General features: G+C 44.0%; 1 protein-coding gene across 9 annotated transcripts in view; it reads left to right on the forward strand.

Moving 5' to 3' along the window:
- The window catches only part of LOC101984034 (nesprin-1), a 228,565-nt gene that overhangs the window by 34,663 nt on the left and 176,577 nt on the right, over positions 1-17,325 (forward strand). For all 9 annotated transcript variants that reach the window (XM_013352282.2, XM_026787370.1, XM_026787375.1 and 6 more), the window contains exons 18-26: positions 450-626; positions 1,544-1,809; positions 3,563-5,723; positions 8,951-9,288; positions 9,483-9,627; positions 10,795-11,013; positions 12,523-12,785; positions 15,311-15,476; positions 15,790-15,942. In XM_013352282.2, the coding sequence (XP_013207736.2) occupies positions 450-626; positions 1,544-1,809; positions 3,563-5,723; positions 8,951-9,288; positions 9,483-9,627; positions 10,795-11,013; positions 12,523-12,785; positions 15,311-15,476; positions 15,790-15,942 (3,888 nt within the window). The remainder of the gene's footprint in view (positions 1-449; positions 627-1,543; positions 1,810-3,562; positions 5,724-8,950; positions 9,289-9,482; positions 9,628-10,794; positions 11,014-12,522; positions 12,786-15,310; positions 15,477-15,789; positions 15,943-17,325) is intronic.

The following is a 17,325-nucleotide window of genomic DNA, read 5'->3' on the forward strand; positions in this document are numbered from 1 at the left end:
CAGGACCTCCAGGCCACCCTAGGCTGTATGATTCCCTGTTTTAAAAAAAAAAAATCAAACCCTCAGAGTTTTCTAAGATGAAAAGACAAACGTGTTAGAGATATAAGCCTTTCTTAATTACTCCAACCCAATTTACCAGTCAAACAATGTATCTCCTGCTCAGCCCGATGGGTAAAGCTCTAGGGGCGGCTTTTGATCTCAGACACTTAAAATTTCTTGGATCTTCACATCACTGATTAAAATCACATGGGAGAACTCTTAGATGTTTTCATTCTTTAGAACTCTTGAGCCTAAAGGAAAGCTGCTTTTCTCCGCACAAATAAAGAGGCACTTTTCTGTTGTAGCCGAGTGGAGTGTGCGCACGGTGCCTGCGGACCGCCTGACAGCCCACACCTCCCAGTCACCGAGCAGAGATAGGAACTGATGGCATTTCATTGTGCTTTCTCCAGATTGAACAAAGGCTGGTCCACGCCCAGAACATGACTCAGGGCTGGGAAGAGATCAAGCACCTGAAGGCTGAGCTCTGGATTTACCTGCAGGATGCTGACCAACAGCTGCAGAACATGAAGAGGAGGCACGCAGAGCTGGAGCTGAATATCGCCCAGAACATGGTCTCTCAAGTCAAGGTGGGAACTATCTCCTGCCCGAGGGGCATAAGGGAAGCCAAGAACAGCAAAAGATGCAATGGACTCCGTACGTTCATTTCCGTATGCCCGGGCCTTGTGACCCCTCAGACACCAGGACGGTCACCTAAGGAACAGGAGTGTGGGCAGCAAACAACCATAGGTTGAACACAGGGACACACACTTGTAACCCACCATACTTGAAGGCTAGGGAAGGAAAACGGCTTGAGCCCAGGAGGTCAAGACTAGTCCAGGGAATGTAGCAAGACCCTGTCCCAGTAAGTAAATAAATAATATTTCATGTATAGTCCCAGAGTTCTACATGGCCATTTTCATATGAAACATTCACTGTTGGCAGGCACCACAGTGACCTTTAGCCTGCAGAACTGGGAACTGCTGTTTGCAAACACGAGACCTCATTATTCAGTTTTTGTTTTTGTTTGTTTGTTTTTGTTTTTCAAGACAGGGTTTCTCTGTAGCTTTGGAGCCTGCCCTGTTTGTTTTCTGTTTTGTTTTTTGAGACAGGGTTTCTCTGTGTAGCCCTGGCTATCCTGGAACTCACTCTGTAGACTAGGCTGGACTGGAACTCACAGAAATCCACCTGCCTCTGCCTTCCAGGTGCTGGGATTAAAGGTGTGTACCCCCACCACCTGGCTTAAACATTTTGTTATGTCTTCAAAAAAAACATGTATTTTGAGACAATTAAGCTCTTACCTCAAGGAAACACACTTTTAGATTTTGTCTGTACTTCTCAAAACAATACAAAGCAAGGAAGGAAGTATACAAGTTCCTCTATTCTTTCTCAGTTGGGAATTAATGTTCACCAGGAATAATGGTGATTTTCAAATTTTCTGTTTTTTTAAAACTATATTTAAAGGTAATGCATCTGTGTTTCAGTCTGTTTACATTGTCATCCTCAGGATTTTGCTACTCAGCTGCAGAGCAAACAGGCCTCCATCAGCACCATCATAGAGAAGGTGAACTCACTGACAAAGAGCCAGGAGTCTCCTGAACACAAGGAAATCAGTCACCTGAATGACCAGTGGCAAGACCTTTGCCTGCAGGCTGGCCAGCTGTGTGCACAGAGGGAACAGGACCTTCAGAGAAGCAGCCATTACCACGACCACATGGAGATTGTTGAAGCCTTTCTTGAAAAGTTTACTACAGAATGGGATAACCTGGCCAGGTAGCAGAACTCACCCAGTGGGTCACCGTGATGCTGAGTTAGAAGTTGGCAGAATAGCACTAAGATCCTAATGTTGAGCAGTCGTAGGCAGGGGAGCTTCCTGGTTTAATTTAACACTAATTAGCAAAAAGCAAGAGAGACGTGTTTGTCTGTGGTCTCAGACACTATTCCAGAGATAAGAACTGAATGTCATCACATTAACTGCCAGTCATTGATTGCCATCCATGACTTCAGAGTGGATTCACCGTGAACCTCCATGGCCCAGAAGTTTCTCGGCAAGTCTGTCAAGTCCCTGAGCTACATATATCCCAAGTAGTTTAGTCATGTCTGGTCACTGTATAACAAATGTTTCTTATTGCTCTGACCATGTACTATTTAGGCTCAGAGTTCAGGGGAATGCAGTCCATTGTAGAGAGAAGATGAAGGGCTAGGCATTTCCACAGTGGCAAGGGTGTGTCTGGCCTATGACTTCTTGGAACAGGTACCGGGAGCAGATAGAAAGCAAACTGGGTTATATACCCTCAAAGCTCAATCTGGTGACCTGCTTCCTCTAGCAAAGCTTCACTTCTACAACTCTCCAAACAACAGCGCCACCAACTGGGCACAAAGTGTTCAAACACATGATCCTATGGGGGACACTGCAGTTTTAATCCACATCAGTCATGTTCTAAAGAATTATTCTGCCATTCAGTTAAATTATGCCCTTTGAGATGTCTGGTCCTTGAATCCCTTATGGCTTTTATTCCTTAAAAATTAAGTGCCTGCCTTTTACACACACAAACACACACACACACACACACACACGCTAGTATATTATATGAAAACATTTCATGCTTTTGAACACTACAATTACTGAAAAATAAATTTTTATATGACCTATTATGTTTTTACAATACAATACAAAATGCCAATATTGTTCTAGAAGTAGGTAGATCATGGTGATGTTTTACAGTTTGTTTATTTTAGCATACCATTTTCTCATTTTTACTCTTTCTTGATGCTCAGCCCTTTGCTGTTTTTTTAAAATAAATACAGTTATTATCAGCCAAACCTCCCATATATTTGGCTTACATTAATTCTATAGGTACCTTAAACCTAATGTATCCAAGACCAAATGCAATCATAATGCCAACAAGCCTGATTTCTCATACTACAGAATTGATCACCTGCAAATTTAAGAGACTTTTTCATATGGGCTATGTAATGAAGAGGGTAATGATTTAAATCACACATTTACTTAAAGGTTTTTCTCATATCAAAGTACAGAGACACATAAAAACAACCAAGTCCATCTAGACAGCTCCTGGGTCATTAGCTATACCTTCTAGATCCTGGCGTCTATCACTCTACCATTTATACCTTGATCCAAAAAAAGACTATACCACTATTACTATTTATTGCATTAAACACTATTTTTGTGTAGCAACATATCTGTGTTTTTCTATCTGTAACACCGCATATGTTATTAGGGAGATTATAAGATCCAAGGAAAGCTAAAAACACGTGGAAGTGCGGTTGGAAGGCAGCATTGTCTAGTATAGTAATAAAAGAGTTGAGAAACACATAGGCATCTTGGTCTGATTCAAGGACTGGATGAGGCTTGATTCCTAATGCCAACAGCTTTATTGGTCAGCCATTATCTGAATCAGTCATGGAGAATCTAAGCTATGAATGCCCATCTAATGAAAATACTGAAATGTCCTATAAGAGGGCAAGGAACTGACTTGCTCCTGTGTTCTTTGTGTATGTACAGATCCAACGCAGAAAGCACAGCTGTCCACTTGGAGGCATTGAAGAAGTTAGCCTTGGCCTTGCAGGAGAAGAAGAATGCCATTGAAGACCTGAAAGACCACAAGCAGAAACTGATAGAGCACCTGAGTCTGGATGACAAAGAGTTGGTCAAAGAGCAGACCAGTCACTTGGAGCGACGCTGGTTTCAGCTCGAGGACCTTGTCAAAAGGAAAATCCAGGTGTCCGTCACCAACTTGGAGGAATTAAATGTCGTCCAATCCAGATTCCAGGAGCTGATGGAGTGGGCAGAAGAGCAACAACCCAACATCGTGGAGGCCTTGAAGCAGAGCCCACCTCCCGACATGGCTCAGAACCTCCTCATGGACCACCTGGCCATCTGCAGTGAGCTGGAGGCCAAGCAGATGCTCCTGAAGTCCCTGATGAAGGATGCAGATCGTGTGATGGCTGACCTTGGCCTCAATGAACGAAAGGTGATCCAGAAGGCACTCTCGGATGCCCAGAAGCACGTGAACTGTCTCAGCGACTTAGTGGGCCAGCGAAGGAAGTACTTGAACAAGGCTCTGTCTGAGAAAACCCAGTTCCTCATGGCAGTCTTTCAGGCCACCAGCCAAATCCAACAACACGAGCGAAAGATCATGTTCCGGGAATATATCTGCCTACTTCCAGACGATGTGAGCAAGCAGATCAAAACATGTAAGACTGCCCAAGCCAGTCTTAAGACTTACCAAAATGAGGTCACCGGACTTTGGGCACAGGGTCGCGAATTGATGAAAGGAATAATAGAGCAAGAAAGGCCGGAAGTGCTGGGGAAGCTTCAGGAGTTGCAGAGTGTCTATGACACCGTTTTGCAAAAATGTAGTCACCGCTTGCAGGAGCTGGAGAAGAGCCTCGTTTCTAGAAAGCATTTTAAAGAAGATTTTGATAAAGCCTGCCATTGGCTTAAACAAGCAGACATTATCACATTTCCTGAAATCAATCTCATGAATGAGAGGGTTGAACTCCATGCACAATTGGACAAATACCAGAACATTCTAGAACAATCTCCAGAGTACGAGAACCTTCTGCTCACACTGCAGAGGACTGGGCAGGCCATGCTGCCATCACTAAATGAAGTTGACCATTCCTACCTCAGTGAAAAACTCAGTGCTCTGCCCCAACAATTCAATGTCATTGTCGCCTTGGCTAAGGACAAGTTCTATAAAATCCAGGAAGCAATTCTGGCCCGAAAGGAATATGCTTCTTTGATAGACTTGACAACCCAGTCTCTGGGTGAACTGGAAGACCAATTCCTGAAGATGAGAAAAATGCCCTCAGACCTGATCGTTGAAGAGAGTGTGTCCCTTCACGAGAGCTGCAAAGCCCTTCTGGGTGAGGTAGTGGGCCTTGGGGAAGCCGTGAATGAACTGAACCAGAAGAAAGAAAGTTTTCGCAGCACGGGGCAGCCTTGGCAGCCGGAGAAGATGCTACAGCTGGCCGCCCTGTATCACAGGCTGAAGCGACAAGCAGAGCAAAGGGTCGGTTTCTTAGAAGACACCACCAGTGCTTACAAAGAACATGCAAGGATGTGCCAACAGCTAGAGAGTCAACTGGAAGTCGTGAAAACAGAGCAGGCCAAAGTGAACGAGGAAACGCTGCCGGCGGAGGAGAAGCTCAAGGTATACCACTCGCTGGCGGGAAGTCTGCAGGACTCGGGGATTCTGCTTAAAAGAGTGGCTGTCCACCTCGAAGATCTTACTCCACACCTCGACCCCTCGGCTTATGAGAAAGCCAAGGGTCAGGTCCAGTCCTGGCAGGAGGAGCTGAAACAGTTGACATCCGGCATCGGGGAGATGGTGACAGAGTGCGAGAGCAGAATGGTACAGAGCATAGACTTCCAGACGGAAATGAGCCGTTCCCTGGACTGGCTTCGGAGGGTGAAGGCGGAGCTCAGTGGGCCAGTGTGCCTGGACCTCAGCCTCCAGGACATCCAGGAGGAGATCCGAAAGATCCAGATCCACCAGGAGGAAGTGCTGTCTAGCCTGAGGATCATGAGTGCCTTGAGTCACAAAGAGCAGGAGAAGTTCGCCAAAGTCAAGGAGCTGATTTCTGCAGACCTGGAGCACACCTTGGCTGAGCTCAAGGAGCTGGACGGGGATGTGCAGGAAGCCCTGCGCACCCAGCAGGTCGGTAGGGGGCGCTCTGTCTTTCTTTTCCAGGCTGCTTCTCTGTAAACACATGAAAAATCTGGTTAGGGCTGGTTCTGTGTTTAAAGTCCAGTGCTTTATTTTATCCAAGTGTGGTGGGTCCCACATACAACTTCAGCTCTTGAGCTGTGGAAACAGGAGGATTAGGTGTTCAAGGCCATACTAAACTACAAACCACGTTGAGGCTATCCTCAGCTTCAGGAGACCTTATCTTAAAGGACACAAAACTAAAAAGAAAAACAAAACAAAACAAAACAAACAACTGGACGTTGCTTTTTTTGCTGACTCATCAAATCATCCTCAATGGTGACTTCAAAGACCATGTTTATTTTTTATGCATACAGTCATTTTCATGTGTCCCACACTGGATAATTTTACTTAAACTGGTATAGTGTGCCTTTTTTTTTCTTACCTTTAGGAGAGAGAGTAAATGATTTTGATAATGTATATTTAAAGGAGATAGTAAATGATTTTGATAATGTAGCTTGCGACAGATTTGAACCAACAAACCATAGGGAAATTTTTCATTTTTTTGCAACTTAGTATTTGGATTGACATATAGTCACTGTACATAGTCCTGGGTTTCCTAAGGACATTTCTGTGCGTTATCCCCCATCCCATTCATCTCCTGTCTTTCTCTAGTCCGTTTTCATCCTCATGCCATAGACATGCACATTATGTGTGTTTGTATTAAAAAATGATCTAGGCTCTGTACATATAGTGTGACACTCTCTAGGTGCACGCACTCTCCTGCAAATGACACCATCTCCTTGCTCATGGCTGAAGAAAGTTCCATAGTTTATGCCTATCACATTTTCTTTATCCATTCCTGTGGGTGGACCCTCGAGCCTGACAAAGAGTGTTGCAATGAATGTAGATTTCCAAGTGTCTCTGTGACATGCTGTCCTAGAACCCTTCAGGAAAATACCCAGGAGAGGTATGGTTGGCTTATACAAAAGATCTGTTTGCAATTTTTTGAAGAACCTCCAGATTAATGCAATTGGCATAATTAAAAAAAAAAAAAACAAGTACGGACCTTTATCACTTCACACAACTCTCTTAACAATCGAGTATAGCAACATTATATTAGATGTCAGAAGGGACCTGGAGATGACGCCGAGCATGGCACAGTGTGTAGGATACATGCACGCAGTGCCGCACTTTATACAAGAGCCTTGCATGTCCTACATCAGCAGAGGTCATGGGAACTCTCCCCACACGGAAGCACTGTGACCATACTGATAAAATATGGCCAGTGGGTACTTAGTGCCCTTTCATACTACATGAAATCTGGTATTTTGAAAACCCCATTGGATGGAGAGGCTCCCAAGGCAGTAAAGCCAGACTAATGACACAGACCAGCTCCAGCGCTAAGGCATGCTCTTTTGTAAGCTGTCCCTCCCGTTGCCCTGTTTCTTCTCCCCTTCTTAGGTAGGATTGCTCCCCTTCTTGGCATCAAATATAACCCAGCAGGAACACGGGTACTCTATCTGCTGTTCCTGAGACCTGGGGGATTACAAGCAGCAATGGGAGCGCATGGAGAATCTCCTAGATTGTCCTCCTAGTGGAGCTTTCTCCCACCGAGCACACACTTCCTTGTTCAACACAGCAGAAAAGATACATTGTTTACCTGGGGTTGTTTCCTTTAATCCCCTGGCCACCCGCCTGGGAATGCAGCTCTGTTGATGAAGTTCCGTTGCTTGCCCATCATGCCTGTGGCTCTGAAGCTAATGCCCCAGCACTACTTCAACAGTGCATGGTAGTGGATGAGAAGTAGAGACGGGAGGATGATCACAAATTAAACATCTACACAGGGAGTTTGAAGCCAGCCTAAGCTATATGAGGACCTGTCACAAGACACAACAATAATCCTGGCCCAGAGGGGTAGTTCAGTGGGTAAGACTATTTGATATTCTTATGGAGGACCTGATTCTTGGAGCCTTGAACTGGCTCCTAATCACCAGTAACCACAGTTCATGATGGTCAGACGCTTTTCAGCCTCTCTGGCCGTCAGGCATGCAGAATCTTCCTATCAGTCACCTCTACTTCCGACGTAGATTAATTCTAACAATTTAAATAGCAAAACTTACCGTGTTTGTATAAGATTGTAATAAACACACCAACTGTGGGCTTTTCAAAATGTACTTAGCATCCTTCCTCTCCATGCTAACTCTGAACCATCGTTCGACTTTAACAACTATTTTCTTACGGCTACAAAGGCAGGCCCTCAAGGAAGAGCAAGGACTGGTCTCTTCTCAATCTCCCTAATGCTACCACCCTTAGTGCAGTTCCTCAGGTTGTGGTGACCGCCCCCCCAAGCCAGAAAACTATTCCATTGCTACCCATCACTGTAATTTTGCTACTATTATGAATTGCAATGTAAGTATCCAATATGCAGGATATCTGTGACCCCAAAAGGGGTCACCACTCACAGGTCAGAAACCCGCTGATGGATTCTTTGTTTCAACTTGGCGATTCCTGAACACAGTCTTCAACCTGGGGAGGCTGCCTCTGCTTTGCCTCTGTCCCTTGGTGGCCTCCATCCAGATGTTAGGGGAAGCATTTGCAGCCCACGTGCTCACCCTTTTCTCTCCTTTCCCATTCTCTCCTTGTTTGCTTCCCACCCTGACTACTGCATCGCTTTTTTTGCTTTCATTGTAGCTCTACTTGTCCAGTCGTTGACAGCTGGTTAGAGTATTTCCTCTCCTTCTGGATTTGAAGCAGCAAGCCCTATGGAGTTTTACTTTGTCTAGTTTAGTCTTCGCTCAAGGCTCAAGGGCAAGCCATTCATTTGCAGAAGCTGGCAAAGGCTAATTTGGATGCTGAACATTGTCATTCTTTTAACCCACCGAGGCAAAACTACTTCACAAGTCATCTAGCTACTACACTTTGTATTTTGTTTTGAAAAATACATATACATACACCAAAAAAAGTTTCCAAACCAATCCAGACTAGCAAAAATTTATAATTTCTCTCTTTACTTATCCATGACATATTTTAATCGCACTGGTAGAATTACAGTAAGATGAGCAAAGGAAGGAATAAAGAATTCCTCTCTCACCAGGAAAACAATTTTCCCAATTTCTGCATTAACTTCTCATGGCTTTTATGGAGCTGGGAACCGGAAAAGAGGTGGAGAAACAAAAGGACTTCCTACAAACCTCCTGCCAATGGAAGTTGATTCTATCACGGTAACTGTCTTTCAGGCAACCTTGACAGAAATATACAGCCACTGTCAAAGGTACTATCAAGTGTTCCAGACAGCCAGTGACTGGCTGGAGGATGCTCAAGAAATGCTACAGCTGGCAGGCAATGGCCTAGATGTGGAGAGCGCTGAGGAGAATCTCAAAAGTCACGTGGAATTTTTCAAGACAGAGGACCAGTTCCACAGCCACATAGAGGAGCTCCAAGGCCTTGTGACCAAGCTGGATCCACTCATCAAGCCAAATGGGAAGGAAGAGCTAGCACAGAAGATGGCTTCCCTGGAACAGAGGAGCCAGAGGGTCTTCCAGGACGCCCATGCCCAGCGGGACCTCCTGCAGAGGTATTTAGAGTAGGTTAAGGCAAAAAGACGTTGTCACACAGAAAGTAACAGCATACTAACAGAATGTATATAGTGACATACATGAGCATGCACATTTGCTTTATCCTCTTACTGTTAGACATGGGGACACCAGGGCTCTGTGTGGAAATAGGTGGGCTTCTTTTGCTTATTTATTTCTCTTGGACTCTTTCAAGATGTACAGTTCAATGGCAGGAGTACCAGAAAGCAAGGGAAGAGGTTATCGAGTTGATGAATGATGGGGAAAAGAAGCTGTCTGAGTTTTCATTGCTGAAGACTTCCTCAGGCCAGGAAGCTGAAGAGAAGCTGTCAAAGCACAAGGTCAGTTTTGTCGTCCTTATTTTGATGTCGTTTACTGTTAATTGCTACAAGTCTTTGTGATGTGTCCAGAATCACATCTTTAAATCTTTCTTTATTTCCATCCGGCTTCCTTTGGTATGATAAAGACACAAATAAACACATTTCATAGTTGGGGGTACTGACAAGAAATGCATAGCAAAGGATCAAGAGAGAAATTCAAAGCAATTGCTTCTGAAAAGATACGGTCCTTAAAAATGGCAGTAAAGGGCTGGGAAGATGGCTCAGTGGGTAATAATACTCGCTGTGCAAGCCTGGTGCCTGACAACCTGAGTCAGGTCCCCTGAACCCACATAAAAAGCAAGGTGAGCAGGCACAGGTTAGGAATCCTAGCACCTCTACAGCAAGGGAGATGGTAACAGGAGAACTCCCTAGAAGCTCCTGGAGTCGGTGCAGCAGCTAAAACAAGAGAGACGCCATCTGCCAAACAAGGTGGAAAAGAAAGAACCAGCCCATAAAAGGTCGTCTGTAACTCCTGTTCATATCCTGCCAGCCCCAGAATAAATAACTAACTAAACCTTTTAAAACATTGTCAAATTCTCTGATAACTTGGACTAATAATTCTGGATAACTTGGACTAACTAAAACAAAATCCAGAAATAAATGCCCGTGTGCCCCTTGACTAACATAGCAACATAAGGAAGATGGAAGCATTCTAAAATACCAAAATAAAATTTTTTTTCATTTCTGTTGATATTCAGAGAATAAAAAAAAATCTCAAGTAGAAAATAACTTGTCTTTCATAAATAAATAATATCTGCCTTTCAAAATAAATCAATCAAAACCCAACTCTGATAAGTAAAACTTTAGAGGCATTAGAGGAAGCAAAACGTATTCATAATTACTAATTTACTTTGGGGTTTTTGAGGCAGGTTTCCAGGTATCCTAGGCTGGTCTCAAACTCTCCTCAGAGAGAAAGATACCCTTGGAAGATGACCTTGACCTCCTGACTCTCTCGCCCCACCTCCCCACCACTAGACTTGTACCATCATGACTGCCTGAGGGACCTAAATTTATTTAGGAATATCTCCTTTTACAAGTGTCTTTGGGCTTCTACTCAAGCCCACTGAACTTAAAAACCAAAATCAATCTTTCTCTAACCCCCTCTACTCACCCCCAACCCTGCACTAGGCTGTAGTGTCTGTAGTTGACTCTTTGCATGAGAAAATTGTGGCCCTGGAGGAAAAAGCATCACACCTAGAGAAAACCGGAAACGATGCGAGCAAAGCCACCCTAAGCAGGTCGATGACCACTGTCTGGCAGCGCTGGACGCGTCTCCGTGCTGTGGCCCAGGACCAGGAGAAGATCCTGCAGGATGCCATAGATGAGTGGAAGGGCTTGAGCAATAAGGTAACTTTCCTTACAGATCGGCTTAAGTTGGGCTTTGTCCTATTTCTCAAAGATTAGGATGTATTTTGGAAACTAGTATCTTGTCTTTTGCCTTTGTGTTAGCTACATTTCTTTTGCTGTGATAAAACACCATGACCAAGGGAAGAAAGAGTTTATTTCGGCTTAGGATTCCAGAGGATTAGGGTCCTCGGTGGCGGGAGGCATGGCGGCAGACAGCAGGCGTGACGGTTGGAGCAGCAAGCTCAGGGCTCACATCTTGAACCACAAACACCAAGCAGAGAGCACAAACTGGGAGTAGGGGAAGACCTCAGCTCTTTCTCACAGTGACATATTTCCTCCACTAAGGCCACACCTTCTAAACCTCCTCAAAAAGAGCCCTTAACTGCAGACCAAGTATTCAAATACCCGAGGCTGGAGGTGGAGGTGGGGGATGTCTCGTTCAAACAGTACATGCTTCTCTTTTGAAATTAGTGTTATGAAACTTTCATCATCTTTTCCATTTCAAATTAAATTCTGAGACAAAATGTAATGTGCATTGTACAATTTAGTTTTGTTGGGGCCAGAGAGCTTGGGGAGAGCAACATAATGTTCATGACAGGGAGCAGAAAAGAAAGAACACAAGGGGCAGAAGAATGAATGCGTGAGGCAGGATGAGGGAAAGACAGGGAGATTGGAAAGAGAGAGAGGGATAGGATAAACCAAAACCAAGTATTTATGAAAATGTTATAAGGAAATCTGTTGTTTTGTATACTAATTTTAAAATAAACAAGGGCCAGCTAAATGGTTCAGCAGGTGAAAGGGCTTGCGGTACAGGACCAATGGCGGGATTCGATCCCCAGAACCACAGTGAAGTGAGAGAACAGGCTCCTAAAAGCCTTCGTACGACATTCGCATGCGTGTTACATGGGCACCCGCGCTCTTGTTCTTGTGTCTGCCTCATGCACGCACGTGCACATACACTCACATTAATAATAACTAAAACTTCAAAAATAAATATATAAATGAATTTAAAAAAAAACTAAGCAATAAAATTTAGAAAAGAAGACAAGTCCAGTGTGAATCCCATTTGTTTTAAACCTATTTTGGAAAAAGTCCAAAATTAACTTTTTTCTTTGTTGTAAAAATAAGACTTGAACGTATTCCTCAAATTTATGTGTTATTTCTTCCGCCCAATAGGTAAGGCTCAATGTGTTAGCCACACTTTCCTGGTGACTCCCACACACACTCAGGCTAACTTTAAGAGCAGATGTTTTGTGTGCTCGTTCATTTAATGTTTCTCTCTCACATGTAGTCTGTGACTGCCTTGCTAAGATCAGGGGATTAATAATTCAAACCCAGGTTGGGAGAGGTGGTCTTTCATGTTAAAGCTACCATGTCAGTTTTTATTTCTAAAATTCAGAATTTATGTCATCACAGTGGACCATGTCAACTGTGTCTGTCACTTAGTGGCCTCGCCATACTATTTCTCAGTATGATTTTGAGCTTCATACAATGTCTGCTTGTCACTAGATGAAAGAAACCACTGAAATGATTGCACAACTGCAAGGTAAATTACCTGAAAGCACAATAGAAAAGGCCTCCAAAGCAGAGCTCGTGGCCCTCCTTGAATGCCACGATACGTGCTCGCTGGAGCTGGAGCAGCAGCAGCTGGCCCTGGGCGTGTTACAGCAGCGAGCGCTGAGCATGCTACAAGATGGGGCCCTCCCCGGAGCCGCTGCAGAAGAGGCGCCCGTTCTGCGGGAAATCTCTGCAATGCAAGATCAATGTCTCAGGTAATTGCATCTCTGTTTCGTTCACTATTATAACCGGCCTTGACTCAAAGGGACAGCTGGGGTACTCAGGCATGGGGATGCTCCGTCATGCCGGCTGCATGCCTTTCTGTCTACTCCTGCCTTTCTAACTCTTCCATTCTTCGTTAGACAAGGACACCTATGCTAATAGAAATATTGCATGGTAATAAGAGCCAGTGGGGAGGATACCTCAGTTTGTAAAGTACCTGCTACGCATGTGTAATGATCCAGGTTTGATAGTCAGCACCCACATTTTAAAGGGAAAAAAAAAGAAAAGCTGAACATGGTAGCCTATGCTTGCTACCCCAGCAGCAGGACATAGCAGCAGGCAGATCTCTGGAACTGGCTAGCTAGGGAGGTTAGCCTACTCCATGAGCTTGAGGTCATCAGTGTTATGATTTTAGGCACGGGTGACCCTGAATTATAACAGAGACTCCATCTGAAAAACAAACCCAGAGGGATAGCTCCTGAAGAGCTACACCAACGTCTGACCTCTGGCCTTTATATACATGCATCTGCACATGCATGTATACTTACACACACACCCATTTGTGAGCACTCACACACACACATACACACACACACACACACACACGGGTGGGGTGGAGGATAGAATGATAAGTCAAAAGACTCATTGCTCACCTTCCTGCATTTTAAAGTATCAGTTCAATAAAGTATCACAAAATATGCACAAAGTTGTTACTCTTCTTGTCCCTGTGATGAAATCACCTTAAGGAAGGAAGGTTTAGATTGGCTTCACAGTCTGAGGGGCTACAGTCCGTCACAGGAGGGGAGGCACAGTGGATCATGAGATCCTTGCTCTCACTACACCCAAGTCAGGAAACAGCAGTTAATGGTGGTGTGTGCTCAGTTTGCTCTCGCTTGCTTTCCTTTTTATTCAGACTGGCACCCCAGCCTGTGGGTTAGTGCCACCCACATTTAGGAGAGGACATCCTCCTTCCATTAGACATCTCTGGAAAGTTGCTCCTAAGTGTGCTTCTCTGGTGATTCTACACCCAGGGAAGCTGGCACTGGAGATTAACCTACACAAACACTAAGAGAAAACAAGCTGAGGTAACTAGTCTAGGGGGACAGGGATGGCAAAGAAGGTGTCTTCTGCAGCTGGAGACTGAGCAGGTTTGAATGACACTGGGGTGGAATGAGATGCGAACCATTTAGAAATCCCTCGGACAGTGGGAGAAAGGAGAGTCATTCAAACGATAGCAGGTGCCAGGCACAGTGACACAGAAGTGTCTTCCTAACCACCAGCAGGCTGAGGCAGGAGTGTCATGAGTTTGAGGTTGGCCTGGCTGTTAGTAAGTCCCAGGTTACATGTGGACCTTTGCGACTGAGCTTTATTTAAAATGTCCGTTTGCCAAAGCTCAATCATCCGTTGGTGATCTAGGGGAATGGGGGCACCAATGACACAGAAATCAAAGGATTCGTCCCAATCCTTGACAGTGAATCCAGGAAAAGTTCATCTTGATGCTCTGGAATTGAAGCACCATTAAGAAAAACTCAGAGACTGATATTGGGGTTCAACCTGAATATGAGAAAAGCAAAGCAGACAACCGCTGGCTCTTTCCTCAATCTTAGTTTGAAATGGCGATCCTGCCTCCAGGAATCTCAGAATGAGACTGAGTCTGAGAGCTGTCTCCGCCTGTTTTATAATCCTCTCTAGTTCTGGGATTAAAGGCATGCACCACTGGGGCTAAAGGCATGTACTGATGGTTTCTATGGCAACTATTGTGGCTATTGGGATTAAAGGTGTGTGTTACTATTGCCTGGTCTGTATGGCTGATCAGACCAGTGGGGCTGTTTTATTCTCTGATCCTCACCTAAACTTTATTTACTAAAACACAAATGAAATGTCACTACATAGAACTGGCCTGATTCACTCTTTGGGCCATTGTGAAAATGTCTTTAAATAATTTTGTCCCTCTATTAAGTAACATTATCTCATACAAATATTCACCTCTCTTAGTTATTAATGGTATTAGGGTAATCTGATACTAGGTACTGAAAAGCTTTTTATCCCATTAATTCAAAATTCAAATCAATCATGACGTTGACATAATCATGGTGACATGTCTAGAGGTCGATTTTTTCTTTAAAGGCTGACTTCTTACAGCTCTACATGTTCCAATGGTACATCACTTTCAAATGGTGATGATACCATACCATTTGAGCAGATATGAAAGAAGTAAAGAATCTGGCTATCCTTAGGTTTTCTGCATAGGGAAATAAATAGCAGTTTAGCGGCAGGGAACAAAGTCAACTCTCCAATTTCCAAGTGATAAATTATTCACCCCCCAGTGACGCAACTTCTTCTGTTATACTTGAACTGAACTCTGGTGTCACTAAATAATATCTCAGAGCTAGAAGTAACATGACCTGCTCCAAACTAGGCTTTTCCCTTTCTGTGTCTGTTATCAAACTGTGGCATGCCTGGGAGAGTTCCTTTCACCTCAGATCTGCTTCTCATTTCTCCCTCTGGTATTCTGAAGCATGCAAGACAAAGTGAAGAGTCACAGCAAACTGGTGAAGCAGGAGCTACAGGAACGGGGAGCGGTCGAGACTCAAATCAATGCTGTGAAGTCTTGGGTTCAAGAAACCAAGGACTATCTGGGAAACCCAACGATAGAGATAGACACGCAACTAGAAGAACTGAAGGTACAGACGTCTCCTCGCTCTCTCTGCTTGTCATGTCAAAACGTGGCCTGTGTTCTGGTGACTCTTGTGCATACTGAATGAATTGTCAATTAGAACTTTCAGGCATGAATTATATAGATGTGATGTATTATTCCTTCTTGGCGTTAGTTGCCTGGTGGAAGGGACATATTGAAGTTCACTTCCCTCGTAGGAAATGAACTCCATTTCTCTAATTTCATAACTGATGAAAATAGATGACTTTATCTCTAGATTCGTAAAAAGTGTGCCCCTTATCAGGTCTCCGTTATTTTCTTGTTCTGCCTTCTTTCCTTAGACCCTCCTGACAGAAGCCACCAGCCACCGAGAGAGCATTGAGAAAATTGCAGAAGAACAGAAGGATAAGTACTTGGGTCTTTACACTATATTGCCACCTGAAATCTCCCTCCAGCTAGCTGAAGTTGCATTGGACCTAAAGATCCATGACCAGGTAAGCTTATTGGGCGTCTTTCTGTTCTCTCACAGGGTTAGTCCTATAAGAGGTATCTTAGTTTGTGCAATCATACTTCCCAGGAAACCATAGTAAATAATTGACCACTATAAAACAATTAGCATTCACTTGGAACTCTTTCCTGGGCAAGAAACATATCAAATGACCGCAGCTAGGAACAGTGATGTTACACAAACGCATCACTGTGACAGGAATCCTGACAGATGCAAGGGAGGGAAGAAGGATTTGTTTGGACTCAGGGAGGACATTCCATCATGGTAGGAAAGGCATGGCAGGAATGTGTGACTGGAATGCCTCGTATATTGGAGAACAGAAAGCAGAAATCTTGGGCTATTGGTAGAGATGGCTCGAAACTTCAAGTGCTACAGGCAGCAACCCTCGTCTTCCAGCTAAGCCCCATGTTCAAAAAGAAGCACAACATCCACAAACAGCACCAATCCATCACCCAATAACCGGAAGCCTGGTGTTCAAGACATAAACAAAGAAATAGAATTTATCTGCTTCTCCAAACATGAGTAAAATAATATCTGAAATAAAAAGTAAGATATGACATGTTTCAATATTAATATTGAGTAACCAGAGTGTGCCAGTCATTCTTCAAACGGTGACTTTAGTTCAGTGAGAAAGAAGGTGGATGGGTGAAAATATTGAAGGAAAGGGATGCTCATGGGGAAGAGACAAGAAAAGTCAGGGTCACAGTTGTCCCTGCTGTGAATGCTGGGGGCCCATGGCATTAGAGGAGGGGCCTCATTCTGCCCAATGAAAGGCTCACCATAATCAGAACTCAGAGCCACAGACTTGAAAATTATTTGAAACAAGAAATAAAGAGTCCTTTTTGGTGTGAAGACCAGGAGATTGGGGATCTCACTCCATAAAGAGATTTTGTGTAAAAATCATGTCATGTGGTATCTGTGTGGACACGTAATGGGTTTTAGAATTGTCTTGGTGGCTGATTGCCAGAGTTTTTGAAGCCCACTTATAGCCCACTCTTTGTGGCACAAAGGGATGACACACACAGGTGCTAAAATGCTTGTGAATCAGAAAACATAGACCACAACTTTCACACATTTAGGCTGCGCTTTTGAATCTCCAGTGAAGGAGGCAGAGTGATTGGAAATCATAACAGAACCCAGTTATTCTGCACCAGGATTTTGAACTAAACAAAGACAGGGTGTAGTTTCTTTGTTTTGTTTTGTTTTTTTTACTATTTAACTGGCCTATTGGACTTCTTGGACTTGGAAGATTGCAGGAAGGATAAGTTAACTAGTTAAGGTCCTTGAAAAGTCCTTTAGTAGACTGGATACACAGCTCTGCAGTTACATGCACTTGCTGCTCCTGCAGAGGACCTGAGTTCTGTTCCCA

This window comes from Microtus ochrogaster, linkage group LG9 (assembly GCF_000317375.1).
Source record: "Microtus ochrogaster isolate Prairie Vole_2 linkage group LG9, MicOch1.0, whole genome shotgun sequence".
Lineage (NCBI taxonomy): Eukaryota > Metazoa > Chordata > Mammalia > Rodentia > Cricetidae > Microtus > Microtus ochrogaster.